Source organism: Tupaia chinensis, unplaced genomic scaffold (genome assembly GCF_000334495.1).
Source record: "Tupaia chinensis unplaced genomic scaffold, TupChi_1.0 Scaffold144150_1, whole genome shotgun sequence".
NCBI classification, from domain to species: domain Eukaryota; kingdom Metazoa; phylum Chordata; class Mammalia; order Scandentia; family Tupaiidae; genus Tupaia; species Tupaia belangeri.
This window is the reverse complement of record NW_006204006.1, coordinates 1097077-1108164: the sequence shown is the minus strand read 5'-3', so window position 1 is coordinate 1108164 and position 11088 is coordinate 1097077. Positions and strand designations below refer to the sequence as shown.

General features: G+C 51.0%; 1 protein-coding gene and 1 non-coding gene across 6 annotated transcripts in view; both read left to right on the top strand.

Annotated features, from left to right (window-relative positions):
- TBRG4 (transforming growth factor beta regulator 4) overlaps nt 1-5128 on the top strand; it is a 10538-nt gene extending 5410 nt beyond the window's left edge. For 3 of the 5 annotated variants that reach the window (XM_006166034.3, XM_006166033.3, XM_027767274.1), the window contains exons 4-11: nt 255-426; nt 678-835; nt 1366-1476; nt 2317-2461; nt 2612-2857; nt 3059-3170; nt 3250-3364; nt 3962-5128. In XM_006166034.3, coding sequence (XP_006166096.1) covers nt 255-426; nt 678-835; nt 1366-1476; nt 2317-2461; nt 2612-2857; nt 3059-3170; nt 3250-3364; nt 3962-4063 — 1161 coding nt within the window. In that variant the 3' untranslated portion in view covers nt 4064-5128. Of the gene's footprint in view, nt 1-254; nt 427-677; nt 1313-1365; nt 1477-2316; nt 2462-2611; nt 2858-3058; nt 3171-3249; nt 3365-3961 lie in introns of those variants that run through there. The other 2 variants (XM_027767276.1, XM_027767275.1) reach the window with 2 other exon arrangements.
- Nucleotides 460-593, top strand: LOC114005629 (small nucleolar RNA SNORA5). The gene has a single exon (XR_003547462.1). It is a non-coding gene; the product is annotated as a small nucleolar RNA SNORA5 (small nucleolar RNA).
- Nucleotides 5129-11088: the final 5960 nt, after the last annotated feature.

Here is an 11088-nt window from a genome sequence, read left to right as displayed (position 1 = left end):
GGCCCCAGTGGCTGCCACAGAAAGCCCCAGAGTCCGTGGGCCCTGGCTCCCTGCCCTGGGACCTGAAGATAAGTGTGGCTGTGGACGCGGTGCTTCAGGGACTCCGGGTGGGCCCTGCACAGACAGGCCTACATTTACTCAGCTCAGGCCCAGTTACTGTCTCGCAGGGCCTACGTTGGACGGGACCCCTGCCCCCAGCTCCTCCCCACCGACCCAGGCCATCGAGCTGACCTCTGCGTGGCTGTGGTTGACAGTGCCTGGAGCTGGTGGAGCAGTTTGGCCCTGACGAGCTGCGGAAGGTGCTGGTGACACTGGCAGCTCAGAGCCGGCGGTCGGTGCCCCTGCTGCGGGCTGTCTCCTACCACCTGGTACAGAAGCCCTTCCCACTGACGAAACATGTGCTCCTGGACCTGGCCTATGCCTACGGTGAGCCTTCGGACAGAGGACGGCGGGAGGGGTTGCAGCTGTGTCAAATTCAGTGCCTGCTCTACCTGTGGCAAGCACTGGCCCCAAAGGCTGCAACAGAAACACTGTGACCCATGGGCCCTGCTCCTCCCTCCCAGGTTCAGGGATAGATCTGGTCACAGACACCAAGCCTAGACCAAGGCCAAGGTAGACAAGCAGGCTGGCTGCAACCTTCCCCACCTAAGCCCCTGTGTCCTGCCTCTATCCCAAAGGCAAACTCAGCTTCCAGCAGACCCAGGTATCCCAGCGCCTGGCCACTGACCTGCTACCCCTCGTGCCCAGCCTGACACCCAGCGAGGTGGCCCGTTGTGTTAAGTCTTTCGCCTTCCTCAAGTGGCTCAACCTACCCCTGTTTGAGGCCCTTGCCCAGGTGAGCCTGGCCTGGACTTTCCAGGCATCGGCTGGGAACTGTTGCCTTGATTGGGAAAAACCTGTCTGAGAGCATCCTTAGGGTGGCAGCAGGCATTCTCACCTTCTGGCTTACATGGAAAGTGTTGCATTCAGTGGTGGGAATGGCTTCGAGAGAACCCTGTCCCCTCCTGATTGTCATCATGTGGCAGCTAGAGCTGCCACACAGGTGCGTCTGAGGACCACTGAGCTCTCAGGCTGTGGACTGCCCTAGATGGAATGCTAGGAACCACTGTCTCTGCGTAGGTCATGAGTGGGGGCTAATCCCAGTGCACCGATTGGAGAGTATTTCTACAGCCATTGTTGGAGGGAGGTGGCCTCTAGATATCCCCCATCTGCCATGGGTCCTTGCTGCTGACCCTCTGTGACGCATACCTGGGAAGCCTGCAGCTGTTCCTGGCCACCAGGCATCCCTCAGACTCAGAGCTGGGTGGGAGTATGACCTGTTGGGCAGAGTGCTCACCCTGTCCCTTGCCGTGCCGACCGGCCCAGCATGTCCTGAACAGGGCCCAGGACATCGCCTTGCCCCAACTGTGCAACGTGCTCCTGGCTTTCGCCTGCCTGAACTTCCGTCCGCAGCAAGAGGACCAGTTCTTCAGCCTGGTATGGTCTCTAGGCTCCCACTCCCCATTCTTTATCCCCTTTCTTGCCAGCTTCTGGCTTGTGAACCATCCTCCTGGGGCAGCTTAGGTAGGCAGAGGAAAGTGGCCCCACATGCAAAGGCAAGATGACAGGGGCCTGGCATGGGGCAGGGGGTGCCTCCTGGAGCCAGGCGTCCCTGGGGAAAGACACAGGAAATCCCTTTGTGCCATCTGGGTGATTCCCTCCCAGGGCTGGTGAGCCCTGCATCCAGTTTCCTGGTGTTCCCTGACACGCTGACATTCAGAAGCCTCAGTGGGCCTCTTCAGAGGCCTGCTGAAAAGACTGGTAGGTAGCAGCCAGCTGTTCCCTCGCAAATGCTCTGACCCTCAGCCATCCCAGTTGCACACTTGGGGACGTTACTAGGGAAGGCATTTTGTATGCTGGACAGGCAGGAGTAAACTTTGCCCGATGCCCCCCACCACCCCGCACAGGGTTAGGGCATGACGATGTTTTCTTTTTATTTATTTTTTTGGAGAGGTGTTTTTTGCTATAGGGCGTGTGCACTCGCCAGAAAGACAAAAGAGACAGAAAATGAGAAATCACCCGCCAGGGGGGATGGCCACGCCACAATCTCTTCTCCATTCTCCTCTTGGTATCTTTGGCACGCACACACGCACACGTGCCTGGCATGAGTTTAAGCCACCGGGTCCAGGATACGAACCGTGGTCGACTACATGGGAGTTCAGCAACATAGCCATCACGCTAACTGCTGGTCCTGAGGATGTTTTCTAGAGCTGCCTCTGGCCTCCGTGGGTCCTGTGGTGTCTTCACACCTTCCCCACCACACCCATTCTCTCCCAGGTGCACGAGAGACTAGGGCCAAAGCTGGCTGGCCTCAAGCCAGCTCTGCAGGTGGACCTGGTCTGGGCGCTATGCGTGCTGCAGCATGTGCAGGAGGCGGAGCTACGGGCCATCCTCCACCCTGACTTCCATGCTCAGCTCTTAGGTGAGCCCCTAGTGCTGCCACAGCTCCTTCTCTGTCTACTCCCAGTTCCTCCTGCCTCCATCTGGGCTGGGGGAGGTGATGCTACTTGTCCACTGGGCCCTCCTTTGTCTCTGGCCCTTGCCCTCCTCACTCACTATCCTTATCCGACAGGGGGCAAGTCTCAGAAGGATCAGATCACCTTCCAGAAGCTGCTTCATATCAACGCCACTGCCCAGCTGGAGCGCCCCGAGTACACAGGCCCCCTCCTGCCAGCCTCAGCCCTTTCCCTCAGATCCCCAGCCCTTGACACAAAGGTGACCCCTCTGCAGAAGGAGCTGCAGGGCACCCTGAAGGGACTGCTGGGGAGCACTGACCAGGGCAGCTTCGAAGTGGCCACACAGTACGGCTGGGTGTTGGGTAAGGGCTCCCCAAGCCAGGGCAGGTCTGCCTGGATCTAGTGGTTTAGAATGTTCTGACTCTGTCCCCTCTGCAGCAAGGCCTGACCCACCCCTGCAGGTTGTGGGCTTGGGCCTCCCATCTCATCTCTGTCCTTCCTGGGAGCAGCCTCGAGAGTTAGACAGGTCCCCAGCATGCTCTCATCCCCTGCCCCTTCCCTAGATGCTGAGGTGCTACTGGACGCTGACAGCCAGTTTCTGCCCCTGAGGAGCTTCGTTGCACCACACCTCATCCAGCCAGCTGGAGACAAGCCACTGCCTCCCGGGGCTAAGAGGTGGGTGGCTGCACAGCTTCCCCTTCTGCCCACCTCCTAAAGCTGGAAGATCAGACACTGTCACTCTTACCTCCTCCAGGCTGGCCTTCCTGCGATGGGAATTCCCCAGCTTCACCAGCAGAAGCAAGGACCTGCTGGGACGCTTTGTTCTGGCCAGGCGCCACATGCTGGCTGCAGGCTTTCTGGTGGTGGATGTGAGTACCCACTGGGCAGCCAGGCCCCATCCTACTCCAAGTACCTGGCCTCGGTACCCCACCTACCCTGCTCCTGCTCCTTCAGAACGGTTGCACTGGGCTCCCCCCACAGCACCACAGCAGTTCTGAGACCCAGGAAGTCACTTCTCTGCTTCTTGAGGGCCTCTTAGAATGGCACCAGCTGGATGCCCACAGGTGGCTGTCATGGAACTCCCCATCATGTTCTGATCTAGCACCACCTGCCCAGACCGTAGGGCGCCAGCTTCCTATAAAGCACCAGGGAATACCTTTTTTGGGGAGCCAGACACAAAAAGATCCTGTCAGATATTTTTTGGGTTGTGTCTTTTTGTTTGTTTTTTTTAACAATGTTTTAAGATCCCAAAGCCCTTTGGGAGTCTGGTGGTCTGCAGACCTCTTGGCACTGGCAGCCAGGGCTCCCCTGTCTACCCTCAGTCCTGTGGGCTCTCCCTAGAAGGCACAGAAGCCCAGGACAGTTGTTCCATGCTCTCCAGCTGGTGCTGCTGCAGAGAGGCCATGTGTAGGCAGGAGCAGGAAGGGGTCCCTGGCCATGTGACCCTCACCACTGCCCTCCTCCAGGTCCCATACTACGAATGGCTGGAACTCAAGTCTGAGTGGCAGAAAGGCGCCTACCTCAAGGACAAGATGCGCAAAGCAGTGGCTGAGGAGCTGGCCAAGTGACCTGGCCAGCAGCGTGGGATGCATACCCAGGGCCAACTGCCCAGAGTCCTTGTCATGGGCACTGGGCAGCAGAGGGCTTTTGTCCTTGAGGAGAAACCTCCATATAAGACCTTGACCACAGTGTGGGTGGCCCAAGCACTAGGGCCTGTCCTGCGGGTAATAAATCTGGTTTTGGTGTTTGATGTCAGGAGGTGTCCAGGCTCTGCCAGCCCCCTGACCTCATGTGCTTCGTGAGCAGGGACTGACTCCCCATGGTATGGTCCTGTGCATCCCCCGACCCCCTGAAAGACCCTGCTTGTCGAGAGCAGAGGAGGGACAGGAAAGTGGGCTCAGACCCAGGTCATCTATTGTCCTTGTCTTTCTGCTTCCCATAGGGACATAGGGCTCCTGTCCTTTGTTATTCCCTGTTGCTTAGAGACTTGAGGTCAGCCCATGCAGGTAGAGGGTACCCTAAGATTCTGAGCCTCCAAGCCGAGGAGCTTCCAGAGAGGCCAAACGGAGTTCAGAAGGGGCTGTGGTCACTGAGCCCATCATCTTCAGAGTGAAGGGACCCCCAGTGGCTCTGGTGACAGGTGATACAAGAGCAGATGAGCTCTTGGGAGGAGCAGGAGAGGGAAACCACTGACTGATGTGGGGGCCAGATGTGGAGAAGCAGCAGGGTTGCCGCAGACAGCCTTTGGAGGAGCCTGATTAAAGAGAACTCTGACAATCCCTCTCAAGGTTGCTGCTGGGGCAGAGCTGTGAGCAGGGACCTGCCCCACCATTCCCTGGAGAGCAGTCTTTCCCTCCTGCTGGAAGCCTGGCCTGCAGCCTGATCAGCTGTGTGCTGTTCACTGGGAACTGCTCCAGCAAGCAAGACACAGGTCCTCCCTGGCATGGGTGTTCAGGTTGCCACAGACAAGTGTCCCCTAACCTGGTATGAGGGGCACAGGATTCCCTCAAGGAGACAGTGGCAGCAAGCATTGCAACTTGATTCTTGGGGTGGCACAGGGTCTGCAGGGACAAGGTCGGGAGGGCTACCTGTGTATCTATTACTACGGAAATAAAAGCTCATCCTGTCCACCACTTGTGCAGCTGGCTTGCTTTGAGGCGATCATGGTTCCCTGAACAGTTGTAACAACCCACTGATTCCCCCAGCAGGCCACAGGTGCAAGGCACACCCTGTGTAGTAGGAGCAGGTGCCAGAGACAACCCTCACCAGGAGAGCCTTTGCCTGTCTTCTATAAACAGCCAGGAGCTTTCTTGTCCCTACCATGTTGTCATTTCAAGGATGTCACAAGAAGGGACAGGAGTCGAGTTCAAATAGGTGAACCCTGAGTCATTGTGTCACTAACAGGTCTCACTGCCATGCAGCCTGTTGCTCTGTTCCATGGATGTGGCTGGTCCCCACTCACCTACCAGGGGTTATCAATGAAATAGCCAGTCATCCATGGGTGCAAGTGCCCATTGTAGGGAATTGGGGTGTTGAGCTCTTGAGACCCAGTTGACTGTAGTGCTGTGCTATTTTCCATTTCTGCCAGCAGGGCGGTGGGGAGCAGTTCATCCTCACCCACTCTTGGTGGTGTCACTGATGTTTTAGATTGTGGTAAAAGAAAAATACGCAGTGACGCCATTCCAAGTTACATTTCCCTCATAGCTAGTATTATAGAACGCCTTTTCATCTCAGATAAACTGCATGAGAGCGCATCTGTTTGGCATCTGTTCTTTGAGGAAATGTCTCCCGTCTTCTGTCGGGGTCATACTTGGATTGTTTCCTGTTTTGGGTGAGTTCTGAGACATCTTCATGTATCTGAGAAACCAATTGTTCCTGGGCGTAGGACTCTCCCACTCCAGGTTGTCTCCATCTTGAGGTCTTTTGCAGAGCAAAGGTCATTTTTCATGAAGTCCTGTCGTTTTCCCTGTAATGAGTCATACTTTGGGTGGCAAGGTCCTTGATTTCCTGTTCTCTCCCTCTAAGATTGTTAGTTTCGTATTTTACATCTGAGTTACTTTTCAAATGGAGGTACTCTTGCATCATTTTTGTGAGAAGGTGAAGCTGTTTTTGTTTTTTTCTTAGGTGTCCAAGTGCCGCAGAACCACTTGTTGAAAAGGCCATTCTCTCCCATTGACTTCCTTTTTTTTTTTTTTTTTTTTTTTTTTTTATTTTTTTCGTTGTTTCTCCCCCTTTGTTTCCTTTTTTTTTTTTTTTTTTTTTTTAGTTTAATTTTATTGATTGATTTATTTTAATTTGACCAGAGAAAGAGAGAGAGGGAAAGTGAGAAAGCAAGCCACCAGGTTCAGGACTCAAACCATGGTTGGCCATGTGAGAGTGTCCAGCACCCCAACCACCATACCACCTGCGGGTCCCCTCCTTTTTCTTGAGAGGTTTTTGCTATAGGGCACATGCGCTCACCAGACAGACGGAAAGCGAGAAATCACCCCCCCAGGGGCGATGGCCACACTGCAATCCCTCCTCCATTCTCCTTTTGGGATCTTGGGCACGCACGCACACGCGCCCGGCGTGAGTTTAAGCCACTGGGTCCGAGACTCGAACTGTGGTCAACTACATGGGAGTCCAGCGACATAACCATTACACTCACGGCTGGTCCCGGGTCCCCTCCTTTTGAACTTATAAAAAGTCAGTTGTATGAGTCTGTTTCTGGATTTTCTTTTCTTTTTTAAAATTTACTACAGGGTGTATATGCAGAGAGACAGAAAAGTGAGAAAGCAACCCCAGAGGGATGGCTACACCAGAGTCCCTTCTCCATCCTCCTCTTGGGGTTTATTGGTACACATGCACACATTTTTCAAACTACCGGATCCAGGACTCAAGTTTTGTGCAATTGACCATGTGGGGTGCAATTGCCTTACCCACCATGCCAACATCAGAAAAATCATCACATGTTTTTGCATAGAAAAACAGAAAGATCGTGACTTTCTGACGACTCAATAGCTCCTGTTTCTGGGTTTTCTATTCTGTGCCATTGGGCATGTTACCTGCCCTTAGGCCAGTATTGCTGTTCTCAGTGACTAGCCTTGCTATTGGGTAAGATAAGTGGTTTCTCTTCCATATTTTAAGATCTCTGTTTTTCAGAATTATTTAACTTATTTAGTACTATTATTTTTAATTTGACGAGAAAGAGAGGAAGTGAGAAAGCAAGTCTCCAGGTCCTGGACTAGAACCATGGTTGGCCATGTGGGAATCCAGTGCTTTAACCACCATACCATCTGCTGGCCCTCAAGATCTGTTTTAGCTAATATAGTTCCTTTGCCTTTCCATGTAAACTTTTTTTTTTTTTTTTTTGGAGAGGTTTTTGCTATAGGGCACATGCGCTCACCAGAAAGACAGCAAGAAATCACTCCCCCCGGGGGGATGGGGATGGGAGGATGGCCATGCCACAGTCCCTTCTCCATTCTTCTCTCTGGATCTTGGGCACACACGCCCAGTGTGAGTTTAAGCCATGAGGTCCGAGACTGGAACCGCAGTCAACTACGTGGGAGTCCAGCGACAGCCATTACGCCAACTGCCAATCCCCTACAATTCAGTGGTTTTTAATCTTTTCACAGACAGCTCTAACCATCATCATCTTAGTCTATTACTATTCTACTAACAGAAGTACCCCAAATTGGGTGATTTATAAAGAACAGAGATTGAACTGGCCTTGTGTAGTGGTTAAGAGAGCCAGATCCCACGTGGTTGACTGTGGTTCAAACCCAGCCCCAGTGGCTTGAAAGATACATTGGGTTCCTGTGTGTGCCCAATATTCCTACAGGATGGAGAAATGGAAGAGGATTATAGTATGATCTTGTCCCATTGTGGGGTGCTTTCTCTCCCCCCCCATCTTTAGTGAATGTACATGCTTTCTGGCCAAATGTGTGTGCATATGTGTGTGTGTGTATACACATACATATTTGACTCATGGTTCTGGTGGCAGTTGAAAAGTGAAGGGAGCAGCATCAGGCTGGCCCACAGCATGGCCAACAGAGGCAGAGATTGGTGGGCACAAATGCAGAAAGAGCCATCTCTTGTAATGACCCACTCCTGCAAGAATTAACCCTTTCTCATGAGAGCTAGAATTCAACTCAGCTTCTCGTGAGATGGTATTAATCCACTCATGAGACCAGCACCATCATGATCCAGCCACCTCTCACTAGGATCAGATTCCATGAACATTTAGGGGAGAAACCATTATCCAAACCATAATAGCCACAACCAATTTTCAAATATTTTCATCACTTAGTAAACCATGAACCCTTTAGCTATCACCTCCGTACCCCCCAGGGTACGGAGGTGATAGCTTTGTAGATTTCCCTGTTCTGAATTTACATTGTAAATGTAATCACATAGGACATGGTAGGTATTTTGTGACTCATTTAGCACAATGCTCTCAGGGTTCATTACACTGAACATATTTGTTTCTTTTTGCAGCCAAGTAACATTTCATTGCATGTCCACACCATATTTTGTTTATTCTCCTGTTTTTGGAACTTTAAGTTATTTCCACCTTTTGGCTAATATGAATAATGCTGCTGTAAATATCTGTGTACAAGTTTATGAGTGTGTGTTTCCATTTCTCTTGAGTGTACACCTAGGAGTAGAATTGTAGTCTGGTAACTGTTCAGTCATCCGAGGACTTCCCCAGTCCCCTAAGGAGCACCACCTATTTCACATTCCACCAACAACGTGCAAAGGTTTCAGTCTCTCAGCACTTGTTATCTACCTTTATTCTAGCAAGTTGGTATGGTGTGACATCTTGTGGTTGTGATTTTTATTTTCCTGGTAACTAATGATATGCAAATCTCTTCGTGTGCCCCATTGGCCATTTGTGTGTCATTTTTAGAGAAATTACTATTCAGAGCCTTTGCTCATTTTTTTTTCTTTTTTTGGAGAGGTTTTTGCTATAGGGCGTGTGCGCTCGCCAGACAGAGACAGAGAGACAGAAAATGAGAAATCACCCCCCAGGGGGGATGGCCGTGCGGCAGTCCCTTCTCCTCCATTCTCCTCTCAGGATCTTGGGCACGCACGCACACGCACCAGGCGTGAGTTTAAGCCACCGGGTCCAGGACTCCAACCACGGTCGACTATGTGGGAGTCCAGCGACATAGCCATTACTCTAACTGCTGGTCCCACTTTTGCTCATTTTTAATTAGTTTGCCTTATCTTTTTTAACTTTTGCCAGAGGGTACATGTGCCCACCGGAGAGACAGAGAGAAGAGGAAAAAACTACCCCCAATGGGGAATGGTCAACTCTAAATCTTTTCTCCACTTCTCCCTTTTGGAATTTTAGGGACACACATGTGCCCAGTGTGATATTTTTAAGCCACCAGGTCTAGGATTCCAACTGCATAGTAGCCCATGTGAAATCCAGCTCCCTTGACTACTAGGCCACAGGCTAGCCCAAATTGAACCATGATCAGGACCAGCAGTTGGCATAATGGCTACGTTGCTGGACTCCCATGTAGTCAACCACGGTTCAAGTCCCGGACCCAGTGGCTTAAACTCACAACGGGTGCATGTGCATGTGTGCCCAAGATCCCAAGAGGAGGATGGAGGATAAGGGTGTGGCCACCCCCCCACCCCCCGTGGGTGATTTCTCGCTTTCCATCTCTCTGTCTCTCTGGCAAATGCATGTGCCCTGTAGCAAAAACCTCTCCAAAAAAAGAAAAATTGAAACACGGGGACCAGCAGGTGGCGTGGTGGTTAAAGCATTGGACACTGGATTCCTACATGGTCGACCACAGTTCACATCCCAGACCTGATGACTTGCTTTTTTACATTCCCTCTACTTCTCTCTCTGTCTCTCTGTCTCTTTCTGGTCAAATTTAAATAAATGAATGAACAAATAAAATTTATATAATAAAAAAAAGAATAATCGTTACTGCTTCAAATATTCTTTCTCACTTTTAAATTCATTAATTTCATCAAAGAGAGAGGGACAGGAACCCCAGCTGGGTCTTCACACTGATCCTACCCCTAGCCTCAGCCAGCCAAGATCATGGACACACACACCTGGCATGTACAGGAGAGGCCTTGGGACATGAACGTAACCTTCCCTTGCGGCCTCAGCATTGCAGAAGGTTTCATTACCTCTGAACCACACAGCTGGCCTTCAAATATTTCCTCCTTTCTCTTTTTTTCCCTCTGGTATTCCCACCAGCAAATGTACTCAATGGTGTTCATATTCTGAGTGGTTTTTTTATTTTTTTTTTCTAAAGGGCTTTTTTCTTTTTTTAGAATTAATTTAACTTTATTTATTTATTTTAATTTGACCAGAGAGGGACAGAGAGAGAGAGAGAGGGAAGCCGAGAAAGCAAGCCACCAGGTCCAGGACTCAAATCGTGGTCGGCCATGTGACAGTCCAGTCCCCCTAACCACCATGCTACCTGCCGGCCCCCCATATTCTGAGTTTTCTATTCAATTATATTTTTTTCCTTCTCTGTTCTTCAGTTTATATAATCCCTATTAATCTGCCTTCAGGCTCATTCATTCAGGCCAGTGGAAATCTGTTGAGCCTCTCTGCTGATTTTTTTTTTAATTTTAGATAATTGTACTTTTCCATTCTAATTTCCATTTGGATTTTTTGTTTGTTTTGTTTTTGTTATAGGGCACATGTACTCATTGGAGAGAAACAGACAGGAAGTGAGGGGACTGAGGAGTTACCCCCCCGGGGCAATGGGCCAGACTCCTTTCTTCTCCGTTCTCTCGGGATTTTTAGGCACAGACACACATGCTGACCTGGTATAATTTTTCCAACAACCAGGTCTGGGACTTAAACCTCAGAGTCAGCCATGTGGGCTGGCCCATGGATTTTTTTAAAAGAATTTATTAGTGGTAGGGACCAGCAGTTAGCATAATGGCTATGTCACTGGATTCCCACGTAATCGACTGTGGTTCGCGTCCTGGGCCTGGTGGCTTAAAACTCACGCTGGGGGCGTGTGTGTGCTTGCCCAAGATCCCAAGAGGAGAACGGAGGAGAAGGGATTGCGGCGTGGTCATTCCCCCTGGGGGGTGATTTCTCGCTTTCTGTCTCCCTGTCTCTGTCTGG